Source organism: Symphalangus syndactylus, chromosome 8 (genome assembly GCF_028878055.3).
Source record: "Symphalangus syndactylus isolate Jambi chromosome 8, NHGRI_mSymSyn1-v2.1_pri, whole genome shotgun sequence".
Classification (NCBI taxonomy): Eukaryota; Metazoa; Chordata; class Mammalia; order Primates; family Hylobatidae; genus Symphalangus; species Symphalangus syndactylus.
In genome coordinates, this window is record NC_072430.2 from 106,043,966 (window position 1) to 106,062,711 (window position 18,746).

Below are 18,746 nucleotides of genomic sequence, written 5' to 3' on the forward strand. Positions count from 1 at the left end.
AGGTCAGGAGTTCGAGACCAGCCTGGCCAACACGGTGAAACCCCATCTCTACTAAAAATACAAAAATTAGTTGGACATGGTGGTGCACACCTGCAGTCCCAGCTACTCTGGAGGCTGAGGCAGGGAAATGGCTTGAACCCAGGAGGCCAAGGCTGCAGTGAGCTGAGATCATGCCACTGCACTCCAGCCTGGTGACAGAGCAAGACTCCATCTCAAAAAATAAAAAAATAAAAAAAAAGTAAGGCTTCTTCCCTTCCTTCTGCTCAGTTTCTTGTGCATTCTTCCAGAAACATTATCTGCATAATTAAGGTACTTTAATTCACAGCACATGCAGGCCAGAGCTAAGTTTCTTGATTCCTAGTTAGGTGATGAGCTCTCTAAATATCTGTGTTTCCTGTTTTTTAACCTTCTGTACCTTCCCTTGGTTAGTCCATGGTTAATTACCTGGTAGTCTGATCTCTCTCTATCTCTGTCTCTGTGTCTCTCATTCTCTATCAGCTTCCTCTCTAGGCTTCACCCTGGCCTTTCTCCTCTGGGAGCTCCTGGTTTTTCATTCTTACAAAATGATATCCTGTACATCTTCACATGTTCCCTCTGGGGGAAACTCCAGTGAATGGGGCCTCTCACTGGAAAGTCATGTCCACTTGCCAAAAATATTTGCTACTCTGGCACAAACCATCAACATCTAACTCCCCCAATTTGCAATATAGTCATTCCAAACTCCTTTAGATGGGTATTATTTTCCACCAATGTGCCCTTTTTGGAGAAGCCTTCCTCCTCACTCTTTCACAGTTTTCTAAAATCAGATGTAATTTTCTACCTGTTGAAAATAAAAACAAACAAGCAAAACAACAACAAAACCCCCCAGCTACTTGCATACAAATCTGTCACTCTTATAAAGAGCTTAAAAAATATTTTATGCGCTCATTCTCTATTCCTAAGCACAATGCTGCTCTTCATACCACTTACCCTGAGCACCTGAGGTGCTTGGTGAAGATGCATATTCCTGGCTCAGTCCGTATCTATTGAATCAGATCCTCAGGGAGGGGAGGACAGAGCCGGGGTATCTGTATTTTACAAAATACCCAGCTCATTTTTACTCATAGCAAAGTTGGAGAGGTGGGAAGAGAGAAAAATTGTTTGTAGATATCAAAGACCTCATTTATTGAGGCTCAGAGATACTGACTTCTCAAAAGCCACATCAGCCTGTGCTGGGGACAAGCCTCTTGTGCAGATGCGGCAGTGGGTTTAGTCTCAACACCCTCCTCCAGGCCTCCAATGTGCCTCCTGGTTTTCTGAATGAGATTCAGGAGAACCTGAGGTGCCTTCCGTCATTCTGTCCCCAACAAGACATTTGTGTAGACTCTGCTATTGACATATTGCTTCTAAATGAAATTGTTTAATTTCTTATTTTCATGTTAGGTTTTCATGTGGCAATGACTAAAAGCAGCATGAGAACTTTCTATCATCCTTTATTTGGGTGCTCCCCCAGTAAACCCATAATTGGGTTTTGGGTGCTCCTTGCAAGACCCCTGCCAGACCCTCCTCACCACTTTCTGACCTGAAACCATGAGGACTAATCTCATTAGGCCTTTATCCCTGTTCATATCCTTCAGCCCCCAAGCTGAAGGGTCACCCCTTATCCCCTGTGCTTTAATCCCTATAAGACCCCCGCCACCCACCCACGCCCTCTGGAACTCACAGCAAATCTTCAGCAAACTCTCTTAGACCTCAGCGTCTTCTTTGAGCCCTTTCTTCTTGCTCTAACTGCAGCCCAACTCTCCCTGTGGTCTGCTTCTCCTGCAGCCTTCAAGAGGGGGATGTTTCCTCTCCCACTCCCAGTGGGGTGCTGGTGAAATAGCTCTGGGGGACAGGAGCCCTAACTCAGAGGCTCTGCTGATTTCTGCAGTGTTTATGCTCTCACGGTGGCTGATTTCAAGCTACCGCCCTGTCTTCACTGAATGTGGGTGTGTGAAGAGATGGCTCGTGTCAGATGGCTCCAGCACATCCTCATGTATAGCTTTCCTTCCACTGGGCCTTGAGGTGGGGGGTGTGTCCTTGCTTCTCACTGCCATTTCAAGATTATTCTTCCTCTTCCCTAGGAGCCCCCAGCTTTGAACATCATCCCACTACTTTTCTGGTAGCCATCACCAGCTCACTCCTGCTCGTTCCTAGGTCTCAACACTGTTCTGTCACAGTTCTCAATGATTTTATCACACATACAAATGTCCCTTTCAGCACCCTGGCCTATTGGGTGCTTGATCTCCTCTTTTCCAATAACCTTTCCCTCATTCAGCCTCAGCCACTGCCTCCCATTGTCATACCCAAGACCTCATCAGTACCGACAACAGCAATCTCTCCTTAATTTTAACCTCCAGCATCCCTTTCTCCTACTAACACCTCCCATCTTCCCAGCCCCAGTATACCATTGACCTCATAAAGACCTGCAATCCATTGATCTTACTTCCTTCTCACCAATCCTCACCTGCTTCGTTTCCTCATCTCCCTCCTAAACAGCTTACATGTCACACTCCATCCTTATAATCTGTCCCTTGGCCCCCTCTTGATTTGCTGTTAAATCCAACCCTCTGTCTAATCTGGACCCACACCCCAGAAGCACTTCAAATGTATGACCTTTAACTTAAGAGGGCCCTTAATGCTGATCACACTATGTTTACCTAATCTGCTTGCTCTCCAACTCTCACGGAAACTTTTCAAGCTTTCTGCTCTCTCCTTCCCAATGCCTCCTTCCCCACCCTGCTCTCAGCTTATGGTTTCTCATTTCACTGAGAAAATAACAGTTAGGAGAGAACTTCCACAAGTGCCTGCCATATGCTCCAACCTCAGCTGTGCCCCATACTCCGTCTTTCCTCGTGGTATCATTTCTATGGATGAGCTGTTTATGATCCTAGGTCAAGCCAAGCTCTCTTCTTGAATACTAAAGCATATCTCCTTCCGCCTGCTCAAAGACATCGACAACAGCAGTTCTCTTCTCTTTCTCTCTTATCATCAAAATGTTCCCTCTGGTGGATGACTCCCATTACTTACACCATCTAAAAATTTCACTCACACCACTCCACCCTCCCCTCTGGCTATTTCTCCATCGTTCTGCTCTGCTTTATCCCAAAATGTCTCAAAGAATTTCCTATGCTCACTGTCATCCATTTCTTCAAATCCCACTCTAGTGAGGATTTTGGCCCCACTTCTCCACTGAAATTGCTCTTATTAAGATCACTAATGACTGTCATACTGCTAAATCCAATGGTCAATTCTCAGCCTTCTCAGCAGAAGGTGATATAGCTGATGAGGACCCCATACAGTCTTGATTTTCATTCTGCCTCATTGGTCATTCCTTCTCAATACCCTTTACTGGTTCCATTTTTTCTTCTTGATCTCTTAACAGTGGCCGAGCCTGGGACTGCTGCTGCACGCCCTCCCTTGGTAGCTCGTCAAACCTCAGTAGCATAAGGTGAGGGTGGTGGGTTGAAATTGAGGTCTCAACTCAGCCTTGAAAGATGAATCCTTTTCTGTCTTAGTCTGTGCAGGCTGCTATAACAAAGTACCATAAACTGGGTCACTTATAAACAACAGAAATGTATTTGCTCATAGTTCTGGAAGCTGGGAAATCCAAGATCAAGGAGCCAGTGGATGCAGTGTCTGGCGAGGGCTGGCTCCGTGACTCATAAATGGCACATTTTAGCTGTGTCCTCCCATGGTGGAAGGGGCAAATAAGCTCCCTCAGGCCTCTTTTATAAGGGCACTAATCCCATTCATGAGGGCAGAGTGCTCATGACCTAACCACCTGCTAAAGGCCCCGCCTCTTAATACTATTGCATTGGGGATTAGGTCTCCACATATGAATTTTGGAGAGGACACAAACATTCAGGCCATAGCACTTTTTAAGTTTAATTTAGTTTCCCAAGACTTTTCCCTGTTTTCTAGCTGATATGATTATTCTTGTCTCCTTGGTATTTAAGATGCTTAGGGTTTATCGATAAGTTGACATTTGGATTTATAAACCAATGTGTGTGTGTTTATTCATCTGCTTGTCCCTCTTTATCTCATCTTAACTGTGGTAACAGAAGCCCATGAAAAACATTTTGTTTCCTGATGGTTCAGCCCTGAGTCCAGGAGTGGTGACGTTCCTTACCTCTTCAGAAGGTGATTAGAAGGGACAAGCCCAGCGCAGGTAGCAGGGTCTGAGATTTTTCGGGCCTGCCACCAGAGGGCATCATTCTGGTCCACAATCTGGAGGATGTCCCCCTTCTGGAAAGGCAATCCAGCGTCCATGCAGGGGATGTCGGGATCCTCCTGGGGCCAGTACTCAGTCATGGCACGGACGTACACCTGATGGCAGGTGCATAATGACGCTATCAGAAGGTGCCTAATGGTGCCATCCGAAGAACCCTTGCCCATGGGCCATCATGACTTAAAACCATTTCTCCCACTCCTCTACCTGCTACTCCTATCTTTCCTCTCCACCCTCACCAAAAAAGAGAACTCACCTCCTGAGCCTAAGTACCATGATAAAAAGCATCTCTTAGCTTAGAGAAGTTTAGGCTCAAGTGTTTACGATTTTTTATGTTGCTTCTTGACTTCTTAGTATCCTATCTCCTTGTACTGTACTCATTTACTCATTTTGCTTCTCAGGCCATCAGTATTGAAAAATATCCAACACATTCTTGAACCCAGGTCCAACACGGTACAAAGGATAGGATTATTACACATCATATTTAGTTGCTGTTACTTGGGGATCTACTGTGTGTGAGACTGAAGGCTCAGTAAGTTCTTTTTTTTTTTTTTTGAGACGGAGTCTCGCTCTGTCGCCCAGGCTGGAGTGCAGTGGCGCAATCTCGGCTCACTGCAAGCTCCGCCTCCCAGGTTCACGCCATTCTCCTGCCTCAGCCTCTCCGAGTAGCTGGAACTACAGGCACCCGCCACCACGCCCGGCTAATTTTTTGTATTTTTAGTAGAGACGGGGTTTCACCGTGGTCTCGATATCCTGACCTCGTGATCCACCCGCCTCGGCCTCCCAAAGTGCTGGGATTACAAGCATGAGCCACCGCGCCCGGCTGAAGGCTCAGTAAATTCTTACCATCTTCTGGCTATTCACAGGAGGGTCAGAGACTGGAACCACCTTGAACATGATTGTGCCTCGAGACATGGCCTGGAAAATGAGAGCAGAGAAAGGATGACAATCATGGAGGTAGCAGGGTTATTGGGGCTCGGTAGACAGAGTTACAGTGCAATGTATCCAGGTCTAATGGCGACATCCGCCGAGAGCCTTTCACAAGGGCTCTGCAGCTGTCACCATCCAGAAATGGAAATCAGGAAGCAACTTACCCCTACATCTGCCCTGCTGTGGGGTTCTGGGGTCACTGGTCTGCTAAAAGCCACACTGAAGTGGCCTCTTCCAGGGACCCCCCACCCTACACTGAAACAGAAACACCCCATCCAGCAAGGTCTTCCTCACACAGGCCCTGGGGAGAGACGGGATCTCCATCTGACTTTCCCTCTTTATTCCCTTACTCAGTAAGCATTTCCTGAATGCCTGTTTCTACACCAGATACCCCAGTCTGATGGGGAATAAGAGGGGCTCCTAAGTTTTCTGGGAGAACTGACAACCTTCCAAACTAATGGTGGAAATAGGGAGCTCTCAGACTGGGGGAAGGAAGAATTCCCCTGTTACACGCACTGTGATGGGCATTAAACATCTAGAGATTAAGACCCTGTTTGTACTCAGGAATTTCATAATCCCACTGTCCCGGCAACATCACAGCTGGCACCAGCAGGTAGAAGCCATGCATATCTGTGATTTCCAGTACTTCAAGCTTCCTTTGCAGCACCTTCTATACCACACAGAATCTTGCAGCAGTGGCTTACAAAGGATTTAGGTGCTTGTCTCACAGCACCACTCCTCACCTCAGTCTCTAAGCCACTGCTATGAAATCCTGGCAGGAACTCAGTTTGAGAACCACTGGTCTATCCACTATACTATACGGTAATCAACCCAGGCCCCACACCTGGGCTGTGCATGGTGGGAGGTGGGAAGGGCATGCTGCTATGGCTATTAACAGCTGAACTGCAATTTGGGGAACGGTTTGAAGGGCAGGAATAGGAACCTGAGGGAGAGCAAATGCTCATTAATCAGGTTATCAATCCTTAGCTCCAACCACAAGGAAGAGTGGCAGGGTCACCAAGGATGTCCCCCTCCCTATATGCTGCTGTCTGGTGACTCCTTTCTTCCCCCAAAGCTGCCCTCCAGGAAGATGTTGAACATTTCAGCTGTAGAAAAGTGTTAGTGGGGGAAGGAGTGGTTTGCTCGGGCTCAGACTCTCCTACAAAGTCTCACTCTGCCCACCCCAGGCTCAGTTTCCAATGGAGCAATCCAGGTGATGAGGGAGCTGGGCTAGGGGCCCTGCCAGTCTTCCCGAGGCTGAAGGAGGAAGGAGCAGCTTGGGAAGGGAAGTTTCCCAGCGAAGACCAGAACTTCTCAGGTGGGAGGTCAGCAAGTGACATGGGTGACAGACAAGGTCTGGGAGCCTGGAGGGAGAAAGCTGTCAAGAGAACTTGAGTCCCTGGTACATCCCAGGGCACACACGTGGGCTTGATGGTCCCAGTTCAGCCTTGACATTTCTCCAAGTCATTAACAAAAAGGCAAAAAGAAGATTTACCAGAATATGGATCACTTGTTCGGGGTCCAGTCCCTCAACTGAAACTCCATTCACTTCTACCAGTTTGTCTCCAGCATATAGCAACCCTAGGCAGACAGTAACACAAAACACAGAAAGATACAAAGAAGTAGGATAAAAATAGCAGTAGCTGCCTCAATAGCTATTTAACAAACTCACTAACCCAAGCATGCTCTCAAAATGTTTAATATAAAATAATAATAGAAAAGAAAGATGATTATTCCAACTTACATCACCCCCAGAAATGTGTGAGCAGTCCATTTTTCTACCTCATCACAAATACTTGGAATTGACTTATGGTAATATTTTTATTTTCGCTAGTCTGATGTTGTAAAATGGAACCAGAACACTGGTAAGAAAATAGCACTAAAACCAAAGATGTCAGGGTCATAAGCCAATGACCAAAAGGAAATGGGGTAGGTATTCTTCAAGAGAAAATGTGGAGAAACTTGGGGTTTAAGTGAAGACTTGAGAAATGTGAGGTAAAACAGTAGAGTTGTCAGGTAGTTGAGAGAAGAAGCAGAATGTTGTCATAGAACAGAAACCAAGGATGAAAAAAATTCAAGAAAGGTGTCACCAGCATCAGATGTGGTCAAGAAGTGGAAATAAAACTGAGGAGGGGCCAGGCATGGTGGCTCATGCCTATAATCCTAGCACTTTGGGAGGCCAAGGTGGGTGGACCACTTGAGGCCAGAAGTTCAAGACCAGCCTTGCCAACATGATGACACTCTGTCTCTACTAACAATACAAAAAAAAATTAGCTGGGGGTGGTGGTACATGCCTGTAATCCCAGCTACTTCGGAGGCTGAGGCAGGAGAATTGCTTGAACTTGGGAGGCAGAGGTTGCAATGAGCTGTGATTGCCCCACTGTACTCCAGCCTAGGTGACAGACTGAGACTCTGTCTCACAAAAAAAAAGATACTGAGGAGGAAGGAAGGGCCAATGATGGACTTAGCAACTAGGAAATTCTTGGTATTTACAATGAGAATGTTGAAGTATAAAGCATGCGCCAGGTTTTAGGGCTTCGGGGTAGTGAAGATGCATAACAGGTATAGAACCACTCATTTCAGAAGCACAACAGTAGCCAGGTGTGGTGGCTCATGCCTGTAATCCCAACGCTCTGGGAGGCCAAGGCAGGAGGATTGCTTGAGCCCAGGAGGTTGACACCAGCCTGGGCAACATAGTGAGACCCTATCTAAACAAAAAATAGAAAAATTGGCTGGGCATGGTAGTGTGCACCAGTGGTCCCAGCTACTCGGGGGCTGAGGTGGAAGGATTGCTTGAGCCCAGGAAGTTGAGGCTACAGTGAGTCATGGTCATACCGCTGCACTCCAGCCTGAGCAACAGAGTAAGACCCTGTCTCAAAAAAAAAAAAAAAAAAAAAGGTTTTTAAAAGAACAGCAGTGAAAGGATGAAAATCTGGCTAACTGGTTGAAAGTGTAAGCAAAAGGCATTTCAAGATGGAAAAGAGCTATGCCTTTCTGAAAGTAGAAGGACAAAGTGCAGACAAAAAGTTGGGAATATAGAGCTAGGCAGCTTGAATCCTGACTCAAACGGTGTAACTTTGAGCAAGTTAGTTTCATAATCTCTTTGAGCCTCAGTTTCCTCATCTATACAATGGCATGATAATAGTTACCTTTGAGGTTGCCATGAGAATGTAAACTGAGAGACTTTAATGTGGTACCTAGAATGGGAAGGACTCATTGAAAAAGAAGAGTAAGATTTCTCTGGAATATTTGTTTCTTCTTTCTTTACTGCTTTATCCAAGAAATGGAACTTACTAAAGCCCTGACCCAAGTTAGGAAAGAGGGATTTCTCAGGCCAAGTGCGTGGCTCATGCCTGTAGTCCCAGCACTTTGGGAGGCTGAGTCGGGCAGATCACGAGGTCGGGAGATTGAGACCATCCTAGCTAACGCAGTGAAACCCTGCCTCTACTAAAAATACAAAAAATTAGCCGGGAGTGGTGGCAGGCTCCTGTAATCCCAGCTACTTGGGAGGCTGAGGCAGGAGAATGGCGAACCCCAGAGGTGGAGCTTGCAGTGAGCTGAGATCGCGCCACTGCATTCCAGCCTAGGCGACAGAGCAAGGGTTTCCTGTTTTTCTGGTAACTCTCAATCCCAGCTGCTCCAGCTTACCACTTCTCTCCGCCAGCCCACCGTGGATGACCCTGGCCACCATGATGTCCCCTGTCATCTCGTGGCGCTTGATGGTGGCTCCCTGAAGAGAGAATAGATGAGATCCCTCTATTACCTAACATGACCATTTTCCAGGTGGCTTCCCTCAATCAATGCAGTTCTGGTCTTTCAATCAATGCAGCTCTGGTTTTTCAAACAAGGCTATTCAGGCAACCAGGGACAGAGGGGCCACACAGTGCCCTGTGGCCTGTCAGTCACAGCATGCCATCAAAAAGGAAAGGCCATTCGACTTTGGCTTCCTGGGGTCTCGTTTCAATCACATAGACATAAAAGAATATTTAGATTCTTCCAAAGATACAGAAACCTCCCACAGTTAAAACCTAATTAGAGGGACTGTTCTTAGAAAACTAAATTAATGCCTTCCTTAGCTTTTCATTAATATAGGAGGAAATGGGCAAATGCAATGGAATTGTGTGAAATACATGCATAGGTCAGAAAGCCAAATATTAAAATAAAACATATGTCTTATTTCTCACAAAAATGTCTTATAAATCTCATCTTACTTTTCACAAAAGAAAAACACTAAGCTGAAATCTTTCCTTAGAGAAAATACTATGACATGTAATATGTTTGAAACCACAGGCAAAACTTGTAGAGTTGACCGCCGTTGTTATCACTGTATATGTGATCGCAGGCAAGACTACTGCCCAAGTAACCACTAGATATAATTTGGTTCACAATTAACCTAAGCATATCCTAAATGGAAAGATAAAAAATGATTTCCTTACCAGGGGCTGTTGGTTTTTCACCAAACAAACAATCCTCATTGCTTCCTCACTCTCAGGGATATTGTCTGGCAGTGGAGGGAGAAGGGGTTCAAAATCTTTCTGAGCTATCGTGTCATGGGCACTGAGCAAGGCCTGGGCACAGGGAAGGAAAAGGTGAGCAAATGTCACACATGGGCCAAACCCCTCTAGAAGATAGTGACTCGATACTATCTAAGACACAGCAACAACAACACCAATACAGACATGCCAGACACAGTGCGAAGCATTTTATATGAATTAATCCAGTCTTCACAATAATTCTATGAGGCAGGTACATTAATTGTCCTCAATTTGCAGATAAGGAAATAAGGCACAGAGAGGTTAAGCAATGCACAATACACTCTTTCATTTCTGCTAAAATGTATTATGCCACGACATTCTTATTTCCTGGCAGCCCATGTAATCTGTGATGCCTCTGTGGAGTTTGAACTACAAAACAACTTTTATAATATTTTCCCTAATTAAGGTAGAATGAAGGGCAGCAATCAAAATATCTTGCTGGTTTAATTTGTTAGTAACACTCAAGGGCTCATGCGGTACAGAATGAGAAGTTCATATGATCAAACTCTTTGATCATAGGGTATGATCATAGGGTATGATCAAAGAGTTTCTTTGACTAGCCCACTAGGTTAAATTCTTCATTTCACGGGGTGGAGAAGCTGTCACTCTGCCGCCCTGACTGAGATTGGTAGACAGAATTTAGTTGGAACTCAGAAAATTCTCTAAGTAGTGTGTGCCCTTGAGGATATTTGATGACTGGTGGTTGTGTTGTGAATTATAACTTTTGACTGATAAATTTCAGCACTCCAAATGCAGACATTGTCTTAAAGTTCTAATTTATTGATAAATTGGTCTCAAATCTGTAAGTACTAAGAGATAGGTTTCTGTTCTGCAATCAAATATTCTTCATAAACCCTCTCACAGGGATAATCATCATTATACTGTATCTTCCAAATACACACACATTATCTAAAACTCAAAATAGTCCCACGTTGGAAAGGAAGCATGGAGGTATTCCTCTATAACTAGAATGTTCCCTGTTTGCTACTCAAGATTTTTAGATGGGCAATAGCTTTGTAGGGGAAACAAAGCACCATGGAAAGTTCTGGATGCCTCCTCATAAACACAGCAGGCTTGACTGCACGATTGACAACACTGAGCTACTCACATCTGAGTCCCACATATTTAAGTACAATCTGTTGGTCAGTACCCGTGTACAGTAATAGAACATCTATTCAGAGAGAACATTTTCCATCACATATATTTCTCCTTCCCAACTGTGTCTATGTGCCAGATGGGGACATCTTTTCTATTTTAGCAGGCACTTGCCTTAAAGTGTGGAGCCTGGAGCATTTGTCTCAGCTCTTGGATCTCAGGGGAAGTAGGGGTTTCACGTAATAACTCCACTACCTGGTTCATGGAAAAGCATACATTATAAAATTAAAAAAAAATCTCACCCAGGCTGGATAACATATATACTAACATGATATTGACCTTTACAAAGCTATTATTGGAGCCTTCTTTTTCATCTTTAAAGCCATCCATTAAAGCCTACCATCCTTCTTTATTCATTAAAATTGCTACTTTAATATAGCAAATAGAATTCAAGATTTGAGATGGATCTAAACCCAATGCCCCAGTCCTGGCACACAGACATGGAGGATGTACCAATTTGGTAACAGCATATGAACCAAGGCACTTTTCCTCTAGTGCCTCTAAAATATAATAGCTGTTGGCTGATGTCAATGCTTTGCAGGCTTATGAAGCTGTATGAGTTTCTCTAGGAACGTACCTGGGGAACTCAAAGAGCTTAATCCCATGGGATGCTCCATTCTTCAAATAGAAAATGGAAATCATAATTTCTCTTTTAGAGTATCAGTTGATTAGCAATTTTAATGCTTGTTACAATAAAAAAGTGCTAAGCAGAAAAAAATTCTGATCTCTCTGCTGTGGTTTAGGCATAGACCTGCTTTCGGAGGACATAAGACCTTTCAAGACTTTAGTCAGCCCCATTACCTACAGTCAAGTGAAAACAAGCGGTTTACAAAGGTTTACCTCCATTCACTGGGATTTCAACTGAATAAAATATTATATATGTGCTTTTCCTGTGGACAACTGAGAACAATTTGAGTTGTTGACTACTGGAATTGAGAGTAGAAGTTTTTCTTTCTTTTTTGCTGTTTCTTTTAATATGGTTTGGGCAACAAATAATAAAATGGATTATATTTATTCATTCATTCGACAAATATTTATTGAGCGCTACTATGTGCTAGGAACTGTTTTAGGTGATGCAAAAACAGCAGTGGCTGACAAAAATCTCCATTCTCACGGAGTTTATGTTCTAGGGAGGAGACACAGACAACAAATGAAAAGTGTAAGTAAAATAGTTTTGTTTGATGGTGACAAGTGTTAAGAAGAAAAATAAACCAGGGAAGCTGGCTAGGGAGTGCTAGGAGGGGATACAATTTTAGATAGGTGACCAGGAAAAGCCTCACTGAGAAGGTGGCATCTGAGTGGAGACTGGAAGGAGATGAGGGACAAATCAGGTATATATCTGGGCAAGAGCATTGCTGACATAAGGAATGGCGAGTGCAAAGGGCCGCAGGCAGAAGCATACCTGATGATTTGTTTTTTGGGTTTGTTTGTTTGTTTTTTGAGACAGTCTCACTCTGTCACCCAGGCTGGAGTGCAGTGGTGTGATCTCGGCTCGCTGCAACCTCTACTTCCTGGGTTCAAGCAATTTTCATGCCTCCCAGGTAGCTGGCATTACAGGCATGCACCACAATGCCCAGCTAATTTTTGTTGTTGTTGTTGAATTTTTAGTAGAGGTGGGGTTTCGCTATGTTGGCCAGGCTGGTCTTGAACTCCTGGGCTCAAGTGATCAGCCTGCCTCAGGCTCCCAAAGTGCTGGGATTATAGGCATGAGCTACTGCACCCAGCCTGATGAATTTAAACAACAACAAGGGGTCAATGTGGCTGGAGCAGAGTGAATGGAGAAAGCATTGAGTGTGAAGTCGAAGAGGTAACAGCAGCTTGATTGTGTTCAGCTATGTAAGAACTTTGGTGTTTAGGCCAGGTGTGGTGGCTCACACCCGTAATCCCAGCACTCTGGGAGGCCAAGGTGGGTGGATGGCTTAGGGTCAGGAGTTTGAGACCAGCCTGGCCAACATGGTGAAACCCCGTCTCTACCAAAAATACAAAAGCCAGGTGTAGTGGGTTCCTGTGGTCCTAGCAACTCGGGAGGCTGAGGCATGAGAATTGCTTGAACTCAGGAGGCAAGAGGTTGCAGTGAGCAGAGATCATGCCACTGCACTGTAGTCTGGGTGACAGAGCAAGACTCTGTATCAAAAAAAAAAAAAAAAAGGAACTTTGGTGTTTACTCTGAGATGGGAAGTCATTTGAAGGGTTTGAGTGTTAGTGAGGAAGTGATATGATTTGACTTGCTTTCAAAGAGGGTATCTTTGGTTGCTGCATTGAGAGTAGACTACAGAGGAGCAAGAGTGGACACAGGAGACCAGGTAGGAGGCGATTTTGCAATTATCTATGTAAGAGATGATGATGATGGTATGGGGTGGTGAGATCCTGGATATATTTTGGTGAGATCCTGGATATATATTGAAAGTAGAGCTGAGAGGATTTGCTTTCTGATTGGGTGTGAGGTATCAGAAAAAGAGAGTCAAAATGACCCCTAAGATTCTGGCCTGAGTACTGCAAGAACACAGGTGTCATTTCTGAGATAGAAAAGGCTCCCAGAAGAGTGGGTGGGGTGATCGGCAGGTGGGGAAGATCGGGAGCTCAGTTTGGAACATGTGAACTTGGAGGAGTCCATTAGACATCCAAGTAAGATGGAGAGGAGGCGGTTGGATACTTGAGACTGGAATCTAGGGAAGTCTCCAGGCTAGAGATATAAATCCGAGAATTATTACTATAACATTACGCTGTTTATGAAGGGCAAATAGAGTACAAGATTTAGGAAAAAAGAAAGAAATGGACACATGCTAAAAATGATGTAGGTGGTGGTGGGGAGTGTTTTAATTTGGGGAGATATCCAGCCAATGTTCTTCCTTATATTAAAGTTCAATTAAAAACATTTATTAGATGCATAGTCATCAATAAAACTTTTCCTTAGAACCTTTAATTCATTTGAACTAGCAATGTGGGTAAAATGGCACCACATCAGAGCTCTACTATCCTTTGGAATAAAATCTCCTTACCTCACAGGATAGCACCTGTGCATGTGGTGTGGCAGGAACTAGTTTCTTTTCTTTAAATTCCTGGAGGCAGTCATAAATCTGCAGAAGGACAAGGGAGGGGGAATTGATATTGATAATATGACTATTGCCATTTTGGATTTAAGACTCTCAAAGGGAAGAAACACCCCAGGCAACTGCACCAATGGCTGCACAGCATGGTGTGTGTTGGTGTTTAGTAAGTTGTGTCTCTAGTTGCCAAAGAGAAATGAACTTGAGTTTGATGGACTCAATGCTTCAAAAGCTTAATTATTGGCTGCCATTGGGAAATTGATCTTCCCCAAGCATTTCAGTAATAAAAAGAAATTCAAACTTTTAATCTTGTTAAAAGGAGTGAGGGTAGGGTGTCCAGGGCTGAAACCAATGGAGATTTGTAGATGATGTATAAGGGAGCATCTTAAAGGAGGGGCCCTTTAGGACCAGACATCTGTGAGGACCCCTGTGTTGGGCACCTGTGCAGCATGTGGAGCTGTGTGGCTCAGGGCCACTGAAGGTTCTGAATAAGAGGCGGGCATGCTACAAACGCTTCTCTGTACTCTGCTTTGCACTTTGGGGCTGTCCCCATTCCTCTCCTAATTCTACAGTACAAGTTCATTTTTTAAAATTCCAACTTCATCTCTGCATACCCTTGGGAATTTTTTTCCATACCAAGATCTAGGGTTGGGCTGAGGACACCAAAGCCTGCCTAGCTCTGCAGTGCACCCCTCGATCTTATTTTAGGAATTTTCTCTTACAGATGAAGAAATAAGGCCCAAGGGGCCAGCTGAGCCCCCAGTCTTTTCTATCCAGATTAGTGACGATGCTACTTCCCTGCTCTATCTCAGGGTCCACATTCAAGTTTACCTGGAAGTGATGAAGGCTGATTAGATGACTCACCAAGGGCCTAGCAGTGGTGAGCAAAGGCAATGCCCATCATGAAATTAAAACTCCTATCTTAGCTGATCCTGTGGGAAAATGCCTGATAGAAATCAGGTGTTTTATAACAAGTGCTGGGAGGAGTACTTCTTCGTTCATGCCAAAGATGTTGCCACTTTTTTTGTATAATATTAACATGCACTATAAGACAGACCACATTTCACACTTAAGTGAAGGAAATACCCACATCCCAAAAAATAACTTCAAAAGGATCTCTCTTAATAATAACATTTGTTGAGAACAACAAAATTATAGTAGTGGCATCTACTAGATAGTAGATGCTATTTTTCTACTATCTATTAGATGCTATTGTATAGTGCATGGAATTTTAGCCAAATTAAAAAAGAATAAACTTTATTTATTCTATTTTATTTATTTTGAGATGGAGGCTCTCTCTGTCACCCAGGTGCAGTGGCTCAATCTTGGCTCACTACAACCTCTGCCTCCCAGGTTTAAGCTATTCTCATGCCTCAGCCTCCAGAGTAGCTCAGATTACAGGTGCGTGCCACTGCACGTGGCTAATTTTTTGTATTTTTAGTAGAGACAGGGTTTTGCCATGTTGGCCAGGCTGGTCTCAACCTCCTGACCTCAGGTGACCCACCCGCCTCGACCTCCCAAAATGTTGGGATTACAGGCACGAGCCATCACACTGGGCCAGAAGAAACTTTAGAATAAGAAACTTTAGGGTACCTAAACACAACTGTAGATATTTTACTTTCTAACTTTAACAAAAAAATAGGAATAATTTTTTAAAGCACTTTTATATATCCAGGGTTGCTGCAAGGGCAAACAGTTGTAGCCAGCCGATAAAGTGTTGCCAATGACCATTGTGGTGGCTGTTTTGTGATTCCAGGGGGCCTCTGGAAGAAAAAGAGCTGTGGGGAGAAAAGGAAGGGACTACCATATTCTTCTCCACCTAAGTTAATTCCTTCCTAAGCTTAGAAGTTTGTGTAGCTCTTCTCTGATAGTTGCCTTCTAAGAACTTTTTCCAAGTTGAAATTTCCTACCAGTTGATAAATGATACCATTGGGTAAGTAGTTGCTATGATCTGAACGTGTACTTCCAAAATGCGTATGTTAAAATCCTCATCCCAAGGTGATGATATTAAAAAGTAAGGCTGGCTGGGTGCTGTGGCTCACGCCTGTAATCCCAGCACTTTGGGAAGCTGAGCCGGACAGATCACCTGAGGTCAGGAGTTTGAGACCAGCCTGGCCAACATGGTGAAACCCCATCTCTACTAAAACTACAAAAATTAGCCAAGTATGGTGGTGGGTGCCTGTAATCCCAGCTACTCAGGAGGCTGAGGCAGGAGAATCACTTGAAGCCAGGAGGCGGAGGTTACAGTGAGTTGAGGTCAGGCCAGTGCATTGCAGCCTGGGCAACAGAGTGAGACACTGTCTCAAAAAAAAAAAGGAAGGTCTTTGGGAGCCGATAGGTCATCAGGGCTCTGCCCTCATGAATAGGGAATTAACGCCCTTATACAAGAGACCCCAGAGAGCTGGCTAGCCCCTTCTACTATGTGAGGACATAGCAAGAAGGTACCATTTATGAACCAGAGAGGGAGTCCTCAAAAAACACTGAATCTGCTGCCGACTGGATTTTGGACTTCCTGGCCTACCGAACTGTGAGATATCAATTTCTGTTGTTTATAAACTATTCAGCTATCCAGCCTGAATGGACTGAAACTGTCATTTTCTACACACTCCCCACAACCCCTTCAGCAAGCAAAGGCTTCCGAGCAAAGCAGCACTCACCTTTAGCAGAGCCTGAAGCCACGGTGAGTGGAGGAGATCGTACAAGAGACACACTCCATTCACGTCTCTGCTGTAGAACAGACTCAGCTCTTGCAGCACAAGCCTCAGGATCTGGGAGAGGCCTAGGAAAGGAAGAGAGCAGAGACTGGGTGGCAGGTGCGGGTGTAAATGTGAAAGGCAACTCAGACAGCTGGGGCATGCCATGGGGTCTCACCAGGAGTGGAAATGACACTGGATCTCAGGCCAAAAGATCGGACTTCAAACCCTGTTCCATCTCTTACTTTGTGAACGTCGCAAAGTCACATAACTATCCAAAACCCAGTTTCTTTGCCCAAGATGAGAAGGTGCTAGCTTTGTCATAGTGTTGTTCTTAACACTGAGTAAAATAATAGATTGTGATGTGCAGATGTAAGATGTCATGAAAGGAAAATGATTGCTTCCCCCTCCCCCATCTTACCAGCCTGTCGTTTATCCCAAAATTATCTAGTTGTGTTCTGTATCCTCTTTCTCTAACTCAAACATAAGAGTCATTTCATCCTCTCAAAAAATTCTTATTGAGAGTGATATTGAAAAATTCTAACTCCCAATAGATTTTTAATGCAAAGTTCAGTATTCTCCAGATTAAAGGGTCTAAACAGATTTTAGTGAATATTCTATTTTTTACAGTATTTTCATAGTGTTGCAGTGATATTCTGAATGTGAACAACTTAAGAAGCTCTAAGTTTTAAATAAAACATTGTCAGGTAAGGAAAAAAAAGATTTTGAATCCACCATGTCTGTTTATTTCCTTCCTGGCTTGAAATTTGCTCTTAAAGTTATCACTGGTAGGGCAGTAGTGCAACCAAAAATGTACAAGATCCTCATAGGGATCACAGTAAGTCTGTCAGGATTTCTGCCTATTCATTTGATCACATGTCAGAGGTGATATTACTTTCTGGTCTAGAAAAGGAGCCCTGGTGACACATACCATTCTGCGGATTGGTGGCTGTAGAAAGCTTCATGTCCTTCTTGTCTGGTGGATCTGCTCCTTTGTCTGACTGTATCATCCTCCCTGCCGGAGCTTCTAAAAGGAATTCAGGACTAGGAAGCGGATCAATACACGGCACACAGCTCACTCCGTCACACTGGCCACCAGCTCTCAGCACTCTGGAATATATTTTCAATAGCATTTCCTCAGCAAGCCAGGCCTGCGCTATACACTGGGGTACACATCAAATGAAACAGTCTTCCCCCGTTGTGCCCACTCTTAACCATCACCAGCGGCGTGAAAGCGAAAACGACTATTGCATAAAATGCTCCCCCTAACTCCATGTTTAAAAAAAATTTTTTAGCCTTTGAGAAGAATTGATTTCCTAGAACCACCTCCACCCACTTTTAAAAAGTAAATGACAAATATTATATTTATCTTCCACCTCTTTACCCAGTTGACTTTACCTAACGTCATTAGAGCTCAGAAAAGTCTTCTGTGGACCAGCTCCACTCAGGTGCCCCATTTCCTCTCACTGCACCTTATAGTTCTTCATAGAAGAATTGCAAGAATTACGGGTTATTACTGAGGCACACTCTTAGAAGTTAGAGACAACAGCGTAACAATCTTTTGTTTTGTTTTGTTTCTAGAGTGCTTTCCTGGCTCAATCCTACAATCTGTATATAGCCTAGACAGTTTTCTTTTTCCCTCTTTTTTTTTTTTTTTTTTGAGACAGGGTCTCACTCTGTTGCTCATGCTGGAGTGTAGTGGCGCGATCACGGCTCATGATCATGCACCCTCAACCTCTTAGTTTCAAATGATCCTCCCACCTCAGCCTCTCGAGTATCTGGGACCACAGGCATGTGCCACCACACCTGGCTAATTTTTAACTTCTTGTAGAGGTGGGGTCTCACTATGTTGCCCAGGCTGGTCTCCAACTTCTGGGCAATCTTTCCACCTTGGCTTCTCTAAGTGCTGGGATTATAGGTGTGAGCCAACGCACCTGGCCTAGACAGTTTTCTTAACCCTATCAGATTTAAATACCAGTCTTTGAAAACTAGTTCGAAATGCTTATTTTAATGTTTATTTTTGATATTGCTTTAGGTAGATTTAGTTTCAAGAAGTAGAAACCCAGAATAATTTTGGCTTAGCAGAGTAGTTTATATCTTGTTCATGTGAAAGTTCAGAGACAAAGAGAATCCAGGG

The 18,746-nt window shown here is 44.1% G+C and overlaps 1 protein-coding gene across 5 annotated transcripts in view; it reads right to left on the bottom strand.

Moving 5' to 3' along the window:
* Positions 1–17,813, bottom strand: part of MPP4 (MAGUK p55 scaffold protein 4) — a 48,322-nt gene extending 30,509 nt beyond the window's left edge. For 4 of the 5 annotated variants that reach the window (XM_055290212.2, XM_055290211.2, XM_063644916.1 and 1 more), the window contains exons 1-9: positions 17,541–17,813; positions 16,574–16,695; positions 13,869–13,946; positions 10,984–11,064; positions 9,616–9,747; positions 8,828–8,909; positions 6,675–6,760; positions 5,096–5,167; positions 4,151–4,347 (exon numbers count right to left, since the gene is read on the bottom strand). In XM_055290212.2, the coding sequence (XP_055146187.1) occupies positions 4,151–4,347; positions 5,096–5,167; positions 6,675–6,760; positions 8,828–8,909; positions 9,616–9,747; positions 10,984–11,064; positions 13,869–13,946; positions 16,574–16,695; positions 17,541–17,742 (1,052 nt within the window). In that variant the 5' untranslated portion in view covers positions 17,743–17,813. The remainder of the gene's footprint in view (positions 1–4,150; positions 4,348–5,095; positions 5,168–6,674; positions 6,761–8,827; positions 8,910–9,615; positions 9,748–10,983; positions 11,065–13,868; positions 13,947–16,573; positions 16,696–17,540) is intronic. The other variant, XM_063644915.1, reaches the window with a different exon arrangement.
* Positions 17,814–18,746: the final 933 nt, after the last annotated feature.